Source organism: Terrapene carolina, unplaced genomic scaffold, assembly GCF_002925995.2.
Source record: "Terrapene carolina triunguis isolate 2854851 unplaced genomic scaffold, T_m_triunguis-2.0 Scaffold190, whole genome shotgun sequence".
NCBI classification, from domain to species: Eukaryota; Metazoa; Chordata; order Testudines; family Emydidae; genus Terrapene; species Terrapene triunguis.
The window spans coordinates 1,917,942-1,931,835 of NW_020664541.1; the positions used below are offsets into that span (position 1 = coordinate 1,917,942).

At 47.4% G+C, this 13,894-nt stretch overlaps 1 protein-coding gene across 1 annotated transcript in view; it reads right to left on the minus strand.

Annotated features, from left to right (window-relative positions):
• Positions 1–13,555, minus strand: part of WNT5B (Wnt family member 5B) — a 95,992-nt gene extending 82,437 nt beyond the window's left edge. Inside the window, exon 1 of the mRNA XM_024204538.1 lies at positions 13,220–13,555. Coding sequence (XP_024060306.1) covers positions 13,220–13,225 — 6 coding nt within the window. The 5' untranslated portion in view covers positions 13,226–13,555. The remainder of the gene's footprint in view (positions 1–13,219) is intronic.
• Positions 13,556–13,894: the final 339 nt, after the last annotated feature.

Sequence of the window (13,894 nt, forward strand, 5' to 3'; positions counted from 1 at the left end):
ACATGAGATGTCTAACTACATTGGAAGAACAGCAGAGATCTAATTTGTATATGCCATATGCAGCAGGAAGCATAGGAAACAGTTTAGAAGGAAAAATTTATTTTAGGTAAGAATTCTGGATATTCATTTGAAAGCACAACACAGAGTAAGAAAAATTAACTTCTCTCAGCCTCTCCAAACCAACCATGTGGACACAACCAAGAATTCAATTTGCAATGAATTACAAGTCATCACGCACAAAACATTGGAATAGTCAGCCAGAAGAACCAGTGGGAATACACTTTCGTAGAGCTGGTCAGAAAATGGAATCTCTGTAGGGTTCCCAACTATCTAATCACACAAACCCAAACACCCTTGCCCCACTCCCTTCCCCGAGGCCCTGCCCCTTCTTCGAGTCCCCACCCTACTCATTCCATCCCCCGTCCCTCCGTTGCTCACTCTCCCCCACCCTCACTCACTTTCTCTGGGCTGGGGCCAAGGGGTTTGGAGTGTGGGAAGGGACTCCGGGCTGGGGCAGGGGATTGGGATGCATGGTCTGGGAGGGAGTTTGGGTGTTGGGAGGGGGTTCAGGGCTGGGGTTAGGATGTGGGAGGGGATGTGGCATGCAGGCTCTGGGAGGGGGGTCAGGGATGGGGCAGTAGATGGGGGGTGCTAGCTCTGGGAGGGAGTTTGGATGCAGGAGGGGGCTTAGGGCTGGGGCAGGGGTTGGGGTGCGGGAGGGGGTGAGGAGTGGGGGCTCTGGCCGGATGGGGCTTACCTTGGGCAGCTCCCAGTTGGCGACGCAGCGGGGCTAAGGCAGGCTCCCTGCCTGCCCAGGCACTGTGCCGGAAGCAGTCAGCAAGTCCCTGCAGCCCCTGGAGGGACAGGGGTCTCCACGCGCTGCCAGCACCCTGAGCACTGACTCCACAGCTCCCATTGGCAGGGAACTGTGGCCAATGGGAGCTGCAGGGGCAGAGCCTGCCTTAGCCCTGCTGATCGGGAGCTGCCCAAGGTAAGCAGAGCCAGGGGGCTCCATGCACCACCCCCTCCACGCGCCGCTCCTGGAAGTGGCCAGCACGTCCCTGTGGCCCCCTGGGGGGGACAGGGGGCTCCCTGCGCTGCCTCTGCAGGCACCACTCCCGCAACTCCCATTGGCTGCAGTTCCCGGCCAATGGGAGCTGCGGAGTCGGCGCTTGGGGCGCAGGCAGCGCACGGAGACTCCCTCTCCTCTCAGGGGCCATGGGGATGTGCTGGCCACTTCCAGGAGTGCCGGGGGGCCAGGGCAGGGGGGGAGCCTGCCTTAGCTCCCCTGCGCCGCTGGACTTTTAGTGGCCTAAAATCTCCCAGTTTGGCATCAGTGGCCTCCGGGAGATAGAGCCTGATTCCAGGAGACTCCCGGCAAAACCAGGAGGGTTGGCAACCCTAAATCTCTGTAAACCTCACCTAAACTAAACCACATGTCCTAGTGTAGATGCAGGGTAACACCTTCAGATCAGTTTTAGCAGGTTGAGTTAAGGCCTAGACTTGAGCTAAAGAAGTTAGCCACTTCTAGTGTAGATTCAGGGTAACAGCTTTAGCTCATGTCTAGGCCTTAACTCAACCTGCTAAAACTGATCTGAAGGTATTACCCTGCATCCATACTAGGACAAGTGGTTGAGTTTAGGTGGGGTTTTGATAGTTTGTGTTGTCTAGGCCTGACCTAAACTTCATCAACATTTTTCTGGTCAAGGTGAGGCCTTAGTCTAACAGGTTCCCTTCGGGCCTAGTTAATGTACCAGAGCTTTTATTATGGACCAGAAAGTGCAAATGGTTAGTATGCTCTCTGAATGCTACTCTAGTTATGAAGAAACACAGAAATGTATTTACATAATTTGGAAGCAGTAGTGCAAAAATACTATGAAGCTGAGTAAAGACAAGCAAGTGACTTTTTTTTTTCAGGACAGTGCAGTTTTCTTAGGACACAGAATTGATACTGAATGAGGGAGGCAACCTAGTGACAGAGGATGTGGAAAAAGCTAATGTACTCAATGCTTTTTTTGCCTCTGTCTTCACAAACAAGGTCAGCTCCCAGACTGCTGCACTGGGCAGCACAGTATGGGGAGGAGGTGACCAGCCCTCTGTGGAGAAAGAAGTAGTTCGGGACTATTTAGAAAAACTGGACGAGCACAAGTCCATGGGGCCGGATGCGCGGCATCCGAGGGTGCTAAAGGAGTTGGCGGATGTGATTGCAGAGCCATTGGCCATTATCTTTGAAAACTCATGGCGATCGGGGGAGGTCCCGGATGACTGGAAAAAGGCTAATGTAGTGCCCATCTTTAAAAAAGGGAAGAAGGAGGATCTGGGGAACTACAGGCCAGTCAGCCTTACCTCAATCCCTGGAAAAATCATGGAGCAGGTCCTCAAGGAATCAATTCTGAAGCACTTAGAGGAGAGGAAAGTGATCAGGAACAGTCAGCATGGATTCACCAAGGGCAAGTCATGCCTGACTAACCTAATTGCCTTCTATGAGGGCATAACTGGGTCTGTGGATGAGGGGAAAGCAGTAGATGTGTTATTCCTTGACTTTAGCAAAGCTTTTGATACGGTCTCCCACAGTATTCTTGCCGGCAAGTTAAAGAAGTATGGGCTGGATGAATGGACTATAAGGTGGATAGAAAGCTGGCTAGATCGTCAGGATCAATGGGTAGTGATCAATGGCTCCATGTCTAGTTGGCAGCCGGTATCAAGCAGAGTGCCCCAAGGGTTGGTCCTGGGGCCGGTTTTGTTCAATATCTTCATTAGTGATCTGGAGGATGGCGTGGACTGCACTCTCAGCAAGTTTGCAGATGACACTAAACTGGGAGGAGTGGTAGATACGCTGGAGGGTAGGGATAGGATACAGAGGGACCTAGACAAATTAGAGGATTGGGCCAAAAGAAACCTGATGAGGTTCAACAATGACAAGTGCAGAGTCCTGCACTTAGGGCGGAAGAATCCTATTCACTGTTACAGACTAGGGACCGAATGGCTAGGAAGCAGTTCTGCAGAAAAGGACGTAGGGGTTACGGTGGACGAGAAGCTGGATATAAATCAACAGGTTGCCCTTGTTGCCAAGAAGGCTAACGGCATTTTGGGCTGTATAAGTAAGGGCATTGTCAGCAGATCGAGGGACGTGATCATTCCCCTCTATTCAACATTGGTGAGGCCTCATCTGGAATACTGTGTCCAGTTTTGGGCCCCACACTACAAGGATGTGGAAAAATTGGAAAGAGTCCAACGGAGGGCAACAAAAATGATTAGGGTGCTGGAGCACATGACTTATGAGGAGAGGCTGAGGGAACTGGGATTGTTTAGTCTGCAGAAGAGAAGAAAGAGGGGGGATTTGATAGCTGCTTTCAACTACTTGAAAGGGGGTTCCAAAGAGGATGGATCTAGACTGTTCTCAGTGGTACCAGATGACAGAACAAGGAGTAATGGTCTCAAGTTGCAGTGGGGGAGGTTTAGGTTGGATAGTAGGAAAAACTTTTTCACTAGGAGGGTGGTGAAGCACTGGAATGGGTTACCTAGGGAGATGGTGGAATCTCCTTCCTTAGAGGTTTTTAAGGTCAGGCTTGACAAAGCCCTGGCTGGGATGATTTAATTGGGAATTGGTCCTGCTTTGAGCAGGGGGTTGGAGTAGATGACTTCCTGAGGTCTCTTCCAACCCTGATATTCTATGATTCTATGAATCCATCCAGTTAAAGAAAAAAATGGAACCTATACAGCTAGCACTGGCACTTAATAAAGTTATCCAGTTGCAAGCTTTCCTGGCATTAATAAGTGATTGCTGAAGTCACTTTATACTGCTCTAAACTGTTAAAACATCTAACCGAATTGTTAAAAGGTAAAAATGGGGAATGTTAATAGAAATGGCAAAAAGAATGTGACACAGGTCACCAAGCAGCATCTGCACAGGTGTAAGAACCTTCTGACTCCATTTTTTTCCTGTAGTGCTGGTTTGTGCAGGGCCGGCGCTTCCATTTAGGTGACCTAGGCGGTCGCCTAGGGTGCCAGGATTTGGGGGGGGGCGGCATTTTTCTGCCCTTGGCGGCAATTCGGCGGCAGGGGGTCCTTCCGCGCTCCGGGTCTTCGGCAGCAATTCTGCGGCAGGTCCTTCACTCGCTCCGGGACCTGCCGCTGAAGTGCCCCGAAGACCGGGAGTGCGGAAGGACCCCCCGCCGCAGAATTGCCACCGACGACCGGGAGCGTGGAAGGACCCCCGCCTAGGGCGCCAAAAACCCTGGCGCTGCTCCTGGGTTTGTGAGACCTCCTGGTTGGAGTAGGAACTGTGATCTCACTCAGATTACACAATGGCAGGGAGAAGTCTATTGTATACACATCCTACGCCCTGACAAGAACTGGTATTTATGCTCAAATAATACACCTTAAGGTACAATGTATAGAATAATGAAATTCCACAAACACATGTATGGTAGAATGTACTAAATCTTGATAGCTGACCATAAAACTTTACTTTAGTTCTTAGAACCCAAGGCTGTGTAGAGTCTGAAGTGATAGTATCTAGTTGGGACATTCCAAATCTTTCCAAAAAAGACACAAAAATGAAAATGTCAGCATAGTTACTGAATAAAACCATGACATTGTACCAAGCCCAGATTCTGCAAGATTAAAATGAATGGGTGGGTCAGCTAGATAGTGTACTAGGAAAGCCCCCAGATTGGCTAAATTTGTAAAAGAAAAATACTGTGTAATTTTATTTTATCTGTTCATTGTATCCACTTTCTATGTTGAGTATAAAACAAGATTTCAGAAAATTAGAAATGTAGTATACATAACACCCATGAAATAATTAAACCGCTTTTAAAAGTGAACTTCCAAGCGAGACAGATTTGGGTTTGTGTCCTTTTTCACTATTCTATGATGTATGAAGAAGGTCTGAAAGCTTTTGTGACCAAATAAGAGAATCCTCTTGGTTTTTTCTTTAAAAAGCAGATCTTGTCTATCTTGGAGATGCTATGGTTAAGAACTAGTGAAACTATGACATAACACATTAGAAATGAATACTAAAAGTTGAACAATTGACAAGGAAAGAGAATTTTAGTCAGACTGTTTAAAAACACTGGTTTCTGTTTGTTTTTGTTAATGCCTACATAACCCCAACAACTAAAGAACACTTGGGAAAACAATTACTTTATTAAATATTCAATCTCTAAGCCATTCCCGTTAAGCTATAACAACTTGCAATAAACATCTTAGACTCCCAAAAAATCCTCCAACAAAACCAAGGAAGTCTTGACACGTCTAGATTTAAGGTAAAAAGCAAGCAGCCCTTTTTTCTACATCAGAGAGAAACACATTTTATTTCTTTTTCAGGTCACTTTTAAAAGTTGTATGCAACAGTGTCTGGACACAGATTACTGATCTGCGTAGGACAGTTTGTTCTAATTGAATATCCTTGCCGGAGAGTCATGTAGTCAAGAGTTCTGTGAGTTTTGGTCTGAACTAGTCTCTCCACATTAGAGATCACGTCAGCATTCTTGCTTGTGTGTGGTTGAATTAATCTCACTCAATGACAAACAGTTTTTCTAATTCTCCTTTAGACCAATAGTTTTCAATCTTTTTTCATTTGCAGACCCCTAAAAATTTTTGAATGGAGGTCCGTGGACCACAGGTTGAAAACCACTGTTCTATGGTAATGACAACCTTTCATGGACATAGTCTGCAGATCCCCAGGGGTCTGCGGACCACAAGTTGAAAACCACTGCTTTAGACTCTTAAGCTAAAATTTTCAAAAGTGACTAATAATTTTGGGGAACCAATTTCAGACGACTTACAGGGGTCTGATTTTCAGAAAGTGCTAACCCCTCACCTCTGAAAATCAGGCCCTTTTAAAGTGGCTCAAGTCAGACAACTCAAAATTAGAACCACCCAAAATCAACAGTCCTTTTTGGAAACGTCGGCCTTAATTACCTCTACTCCAAATACAACAGCACTAACCACAAGGCCATTGGGTTAGTTCAAGGAGTTCTAGTCTACCATGCCAAGAATCAAACCATTTCTTTCATGTGGTCGACTAAATCAATCAAGAGTCTCTTGCATGGTTGTGCAAGGCACTAATGATTTCATCTTTCAGTCTTTCTTTAGATATGCAAGGGCTGCAGGGTTGGACTGTAAAGGCTAGTCTCTGGAATAGGATTTTAAAACAAATTAATTCAACCCAGCAGAGAATTATGTCCTTCCCTTCTCCACTTCACTCCTCTCTCCTCTGCTCTTCAAAGGCTGATGTGTATATAAAGGTTTTCCCAAGTAAATTAAAAACTACAGCAAACTCAAAGGAATCAAATTCTAAACAAAATAGAAATAGAAAAGACATACTGTGGGAAATATCTGCCAACCCCATGTCTGAGATTCTGACGGAGGCTGAAAGAGAGACACTGTCCCTTTAAGGATTGCCTCAGCATGCCTGATCTCTGGGAATGATCAGAGTTGCAGCATAAACTGTGTGGATTGTAACTGGCAGACAGGAGGTTTCCTGAAGCCCACTGTATTGTATATATTCAGAGAGGGAGTGAGCAATCGGGGGAGGGGGAGGAATAGGGACCCTCCACTCCTGAGAGCTGTTAGGTTTCTCACTGTACAGGCAGGTTTAAAAATAAAACCTAGGAACAGGGAGAATTGGCTTCCCAAAGTCCTAGAGAGAATGAGTGTCTAACATATATCTGTTTGAGAGAGGGACTGAGCTGCAAACCATGAGCCCAAAGCAGCCAGGAAATGCTGCAGCAAGAGCCAGACCCACAGCTCAGCCACAAGAGAACAGGTCAGTCTGGGATGCATGAGACTGGCTGAGGAGTTATATTTAGACAGGTAAACATACACAGTAGAAGAGATGGGATTCACACAGACCTAGCCATCTGCTTTTGCTGGGTACCAAGAGGAGCACCCACAGCAAAACCATTGAAGGGTAAGAATCTGCAGCCTAGAGCATCACTGAATATGAAGTTATGGGACAGACTAACAATCTAAGCACTTCTTTCCCATTATTCTCTGCATTCCCAGCCCCTCCACGTGGTTTTCATATTAAATGGAAAGGCTTTTCAGGGGTGTGTCCATGTGAAATTGCAGTCTGAAAATAGCTGCAATGCTAAGAGCAAGGTGCCTATGGCAAAGTAGGACTGTACTCAGATGAAAGACCTCTAAAGAAAACCATACTAGGAGATGCAGGAGGTGATGCTGACAATTCAGTAGGCAACGCTTTCCCTTCTGCCGCTTAATTCAGATCCGATACCACAACATGGGGTTAAGGCCCTGCATTACTGTGGGTGCCATCTTTCAGGTGAGATGTAAAACTAGAGGCGAGGCTACTTTTGATACTTTTTGTAAGGGTTTAAATTCTTCTTGTTCCAACCAAATTCCAACTAAATAATTAGATTCTCCTCATCTAAATTCCCCTGTAGCTTCAACCAGATACGGTATTTTTCAATTCCTGTCCTTAAATAGTCAATGTTGTTTAAATGTTGTTTAGACTGTTAAAAAAGCTGCCATGCTTTACCGTAGAGGTGGCTGCACTACCAAGGGTAAATTAAGTGAGCCCTATGTATATATAGCTTGTAGCATGTATTAGTTTCAGCTTGGAAAGCACTCTGGGATGGAAGGTATTTTATAAATATAAGATTTATATAGCTACTCTGTGAAATGTGAAACTGCTGTGCTAAATAATGACAATCTGCTTCCGGCTGCCCCATCACTCCACCTCATTATACACAGAAAAGTTCACATAAGTTTTCTAGATTGGGATGCCAGAAGGGGCCATCAGATCATCTAGTCTAACTTCCTGTAGAATACAAGCCATAGAATTTCATCCAGTTACTCCTGTAGAGACCAATAACTTGTGTTTGGCTAAAGCACATCTTCTAGAAAGGCATCCAGTCTTGACCTGAAGATTTTAAGAAATGGAAAATCCACCACTTCCCCCTTGATAGTTTGCTCCAATGGTTAATCATCCTCACCGTTAAAAATTTGTGCCTTAAATCTAATTTGAATGTCTGGCTTTAATTTCCAGCCATAGTTTCTTCTTATGCCTTTCTCTGATAAATTAAAGAGCAATATAGTCCTGCAGTTTCCCCCCATGAAGGTACATATACATCATAGTCAAGTCATCCCTTAAGCTTCTATTTGATAAGCTAAACAGACTGAACTCCTTAAGTCTTTCACTGTAAAGTACTTTTTCCAGCCCACAAACCATTTTTGTGTCTCTTCTCTGCACCTTCTCCAATTTTTCAGCGAAGTCTGCATCCCTTTTACCAACAAGTTTATGTCCCTTTCTCTATAAAAATACAGTATGAGCCGCAGTTAGTACAAATTGTGCTGCCTTGAAAGTTTTGGCTATTTGAATCCTGATTTTAAAATGATTACGGAAGTGCTTGTTGTGTGTTCCCAAGTTATTCTGAAATGGTTTAAGTGACACTGTCAGTCAACTTATACTTAAGTTTTGCTTTAAAAAAATAGAAAAAAAACTAATTAATAGAAATATGTTTATACTGATTTCAATAAACAGGCTATTTCTGATGATTTGCTGCCCTGCATTTCTGGAAATCCAAATCCAACAGCATCATAGTAGTGCAGAAGCACTCTACAGAATGTGAAACTTACCAGCCTTTTGATCCAGAGTGAAATGCAAAGAGCATTAAAGGGGAAGAGTAACAGAATTGCCAACTCTTGTGAATGTACTGCAAGTCTCACAATATTTGGCATTTTACTAAGAGCCTCAGCTCCTGTAGACAAGTGATTACATGAGAATCTCAGCTTTCATGTAAAAAGGTAAGTTTTTAGAACTTGCAGTTTCAGAAAAAAAACCTTAAAAAAAAAACAACAACCCAGATGGGAAATAAAAAGAACCCCAATTTAAAAGAAGCACATGATTTTTAAGCCAATCACACATTTGGGGGGGCTTGATTTAAGATTTTTCAAATGTTTGAAGTTGGCAATAATGAAGTGAACTAGACTGTAAAATCCTTTCAACTTCAATACTCTGAGGTGGAGATTAATAACATGTGAAGACACTGTAGTTTTAAGTACCACATATGATATTTATCTTAGAAAGAAGGTGAATTCAGGGAGTGTTTAAAGAGAAGAGGGTGCTAATATTACAGCTACAAAGTGAGCAAGGAGGAAACTACTTTCCAACAGGAAGGAATCCCTCGCTGACACTCCTGGGTATAAAAGCACAGGTGAGAGATGGAGCTGGGAGCACAGGAAATCCACAGATGGAGAGAGGCCAGCTTGCCTATCCAATTCTGCCTCATACTCTGAATTGGCAGTTGGATCTCACAATGGTTTTCCTTGCGTATACTTGTCTAATTTCTTTAAAAGAAGAAAAATAAACTGTAACATACACTAGTTTCTGACACACTTGGTAATTTATTCCATATATTGACAACGCTTGGTATATAAAGAAATGCCACCTTACTTCATATGAGTTGATGACTAGGACAGTAGTGTAAAAAAGAACCTCTCTCTTTCCCCTCCTACTTTATTAACCCCTCCAGAACTTTGTAAACTTAGTCAGGCCTGTGTCTTTATTTTCTTTCTTCTAAAGGACATGCACTTTGTTTCACTCCCCTTTTAAAACAAAACCTGTGTATGTGATAGAGGATGGACATGTGCCAGCAAGCAAAAAGTGCTATGACAATATGACAGCCATTTCAGATGGCCAGTGCATGGCCACTGTGCATAAATAAGTGCATGCGTGAGGGAGAGAGTGTAAGAGCAAGAGTGTTTGTGTGCATGGGTGAGAAAGTCTATAAATGCAAAGTGAAGAACAGGGTGCTGCCAGTGTCCATGCACCCATGCATACTGGGTAGGGTAAGGGGATGCTTATGCAGACGTGCAAAGGGAAAGAGAGCTTGTGTGTCCCTGCATATGTGCATGCCTGAGATCATTTATGCACCAAGGCTCATATGAAACTGGAGGGGAGAGAGAGATCAATGTGTGTGAAAGAGTATGTCCTAGCACAAAAGAGAGTGTATATGTGTGCACAAGTGCATATGTTAGAAAACATATGTGCCCATGTATATATTGGATGGGGGGGAGATATGCTTACCAGTATAATCTAAGTGTGTTGGCACGTGCAAGGAACATGTTGATGGGCATATATAAGAGTTCTTTGAGTGAGCAAGAGGGAAAGAATTGGAGCAGGTGGGAGCATGAACACTGGTACATGCAGTGTTGTTGTGTGTGACCCAGAAAGAATTGGCTCACGTGAGAATGTGTGCGTTGGTGCAGGTGTGAGCATCCACACTTGCACGCCTGGGAGAGAAGAGGAGTGTGTGGGCACACACATGTGTATGCCAGTGCTTGTGTGCATGTGAGAAAGGAGTGAGGTGTACATGTGTGAAAGTATGTGTGTGCACACCCACAAATTCTATGCAGAGGTGGGGGAACAAGTGTGTTGTGTACACATTCAATCAAGTTTGGAGTAAGAGATTTTGTGCAAATATGCATGTGACATTGCACAAGAGAACTGGTGTACTTGTGCAATGCCAGGATAAGAATGATCATGGGTGTTGGTACACAGGCACATGAAAGCTGTTGCACCTATTTATGCATGAGAGATTGAGAGTTCTAATGGGCATATTTTTGGGAGCATGTGTGTTGGCATACATGAAAGAGATGGGACTATGTTGGTGCACACAGGCACATAAGCTGTCAGTACAATGGTGCTTGTAGAAAACTTGTGTTGGTGCACTTGTGAAACTGGTGCAGGAGAGAAAGAGAACGCTGATGCATGATGATGTCATCATGTTGATTTGTGTGCAAGAACAGGCATATGTATGTTTGTATTCTAATGTATATACAAAAAGGGTGTATGCATGCATGTACATCATTCTGGGATGTATTAGCAGGAGTGTTGAAAGGAAGACACGAGAAGTAATTCTTCTGCTTAACTGGAGTATTGGGTCCAGTTCTGGGCGCCACATTTCAGGAAAGATGTGGACAAATTGGAGAAAGTCCAGAGAAGAGCAACAAAAATGATTAAAGGTCTAGAAACCATGACCTATGAGGGAAGACTGAAAAAAATTGGGTTTGTTTAGTCTGGAAAAAAGAAGACAGAGGGGACATGATAACAGTTTTCAAGTATATAAAAGGTTTTTTACAAGGAGGAGGGAGAAAAATTGTTCTTTTTAACCTCTGAGGATAGGACAAGAAGCAATGGGCTTAAATTGCAGCAAGGGAGTTTTAGTTGAACATTAGAAAAAACTTCCTAATTGTCGGGGTGATTAAGCATCGGAATAAATTGCCCAGGGAAGTTGTGAAATCTCCATCATTGGAGATTTTTAAGAACAAGTTAGACAAACATCTGTCAGGGATGGTCTAAATAATACTTAGTCCTGCCATGAGTGCAGGGGACCAGACTAGATGACCTCTCGAGGTCCCTTTCAGTCCTATGATTCTATGAGGACAGTGAGGGGGTGCACAGGTGTCAATTTGCTCTCGTTCACAGGTTTGTATGTGTTCCCATGTAGACTCATAGACTTTAAGGTCAGAAGGGACCATCGTGACCATCTAGTCAGACATCCTGCACATTGAAGGTAACAGAACCTCACCCACCAGCTCCTGCAATAGGCGCATAACCTCTGGTTGAGTTACTGAAGTTCTCAGATCCTGATTTAAAGACATTAAGTTATAGAGAATCCACCATTTACTCTAGTTCAAACCCGCAAGTGACCTGTGTCCCATGCTGCAGAGGAAGGCCCCCCCCCCAAAAACCAAAAAGCCCCCCAAAAACACAACCTATGGGTTTATATGCTTGCATCCATAAGCCATGACACAGGCACAAGGCAGACCTAGTCTGCCTAACAGACATGTACAGGAGGATGGGATTGCTCAGCAGGATAAGTTATGGCATGTACAGCCTTTCCACCTATGGGTCACCGATTAAAATCCATCTCTGGTTTGTAGTAACTGAAAGCTATAACCTAGTAAAATCAGTCAGCAGCCTTAGTCCAGGTGCCGGTAGACAAATGTACTGAGCATAAAAAACACTATATGTGATGCTTCTGTCCCAGCAGAGAGGCCGATGATTGAATGAATCACAGAAACTGAATTCTCTCACCAGGACAGGGCACACTGACAGACAAGGTGGGAGAAAGGCAGTACTGCTAGCGCCCAGCTGTGGAGAAAGGACCTTAGTCTCCAGGACTATCAGTTTGGTACCTTTCCCCCAAGATTTAAATGTACAGCAACACCACGCACTGGGGCTTCAGGCCTCCCAGAATACCAGACACCTTCCTGCTCCTGGTGTCCAGTTTTCGAAGATGCCCTGAGCAATCGCAAGTCGAGAGACTCAGTCGGGGAGGGCTCAGACGACAGGAGCCCCCCCTCCCCCGGGGCTGCGGCCGGCTCCCGTTACCCCGCAGCTCCCAACACAACGTCCAGACTCCAGTTCAGAAAGCACAACGTGACAGAAAGTTGTAGAGAGAGTTTCGCGCCCACCCAGCGCGTCTGGGCCACGGCGAACTAGGCTGGGGACGCGGGGCCAGGGCTGAGCGGCGGGCTCCTCAGCGAGAGACCCCGGACCACAAATCAAACTCCCCAGCAGCAAACCCGAGGGGCAGCTCCCGCCAGCAGCGGGGGGCCTGGGAAGCCCTCCCCTCACCTGCCTGCTGCAGGGGTAGGCGGCGAGCTGGAGAGGACACAACAAAGCTAAGGGAGCAGGCAGGGCCGGGGGGAGGTTTCCTGCCCCCACACGAGCAGCAGCTCCAGCTTTGTTCCAGGAGGGGAACGGCGCAAGGCTCCACCGGTGCCGCCTCAGGGAGAGAAACCGCTTCCCCGCAACCCCATCCAACCTGATCTGGGGCCAGAAACATCTGCCTGCCCCTTTCCCTCTGCTGATCCCGCTCCTGCCCCGTGCCCCCAGCCCGGCAGCCGGCCGGAGTTCCCGCTCCCACCCCCTCAGCGGCACCCGGCCCTGGGACTGCTCCTCGGATTTACAGCCCGCCCCAGTGCCTGGGGCTCGGCACCAAGAGGCTGGGCCGGAGAAGGGGAAGGGGCCAGCCAGAGCCCCCGGACGCGGGCTGACAGCCAGCCAGCCTGCCCGTCCCCGGGGCGAAGGGGGATTACGGCACCAGGAAAGCGGGGATGGCTCAGCCCAGAGCCCCCGGGTCTGCCCATGTCCGTGACACCCTCCGGCCAGCATAACAGGAGCATTGGCAAGCCCCATCCCAACCCTCGCCCGCCCCTGCTCAGCCCAGCCGCCTCCTACCTGCATCTGGTGGCTCCCTGTCAGGCTGGCTCCGCAGGCAGCAGGTGAGTCCTGTTCCCGGGCAGAGGGAGCCCGGCTGGGGGCGCGGGGGAGGCCGCTGCAATGTGAGGAGACGCACCTGCCCCCGGGGCCCACCGGCTCTCGCTGTCCTTTAGCCTTTAAATCCGAGGCTCATCCGAGCCCCCCTGTCCCAGCAGACTTTAGCGCCCCCAGTGCCCGGGCCGCCCGGCTCCGCGCTCAGCTGCGCCGCTGGACGGGGGCTGCTCCCCGGTACCCGCTCTCTCGCTGGGGCTGCCCCGGGCTCTTCTCCCCGCAGCGGCTGGGGCCGGACTTAACTTTCAGCCGCAGTTTGTGGCAGCCGCGGTGCCGAGTGCAGGGGCCGGAGCTCAGCAAGCAGATCCCGGGGGCTCCGGCAGCCTCCGCCCCGCCTCCCCCACGCCCTGCGCCAGCCCCCGGGCCCGCCCCGCCTCGCACGGTGCGCAGCTACACAGAGCCTGAGATCCCCGGGGACCCCCTGCCTCGCCCCAGGGGATCCCTTCGCTAGCCTACAGCCCAGGATTCACTACATCCCCAGCCTGGGGTTCCCCCGCCCCCACAGCCTCTACAGACCGAGATCTTCTGGTCACAGTCAGTCCCCAATCCCGGACCCCCTTGCTCCCCGGGGGACACACCCAG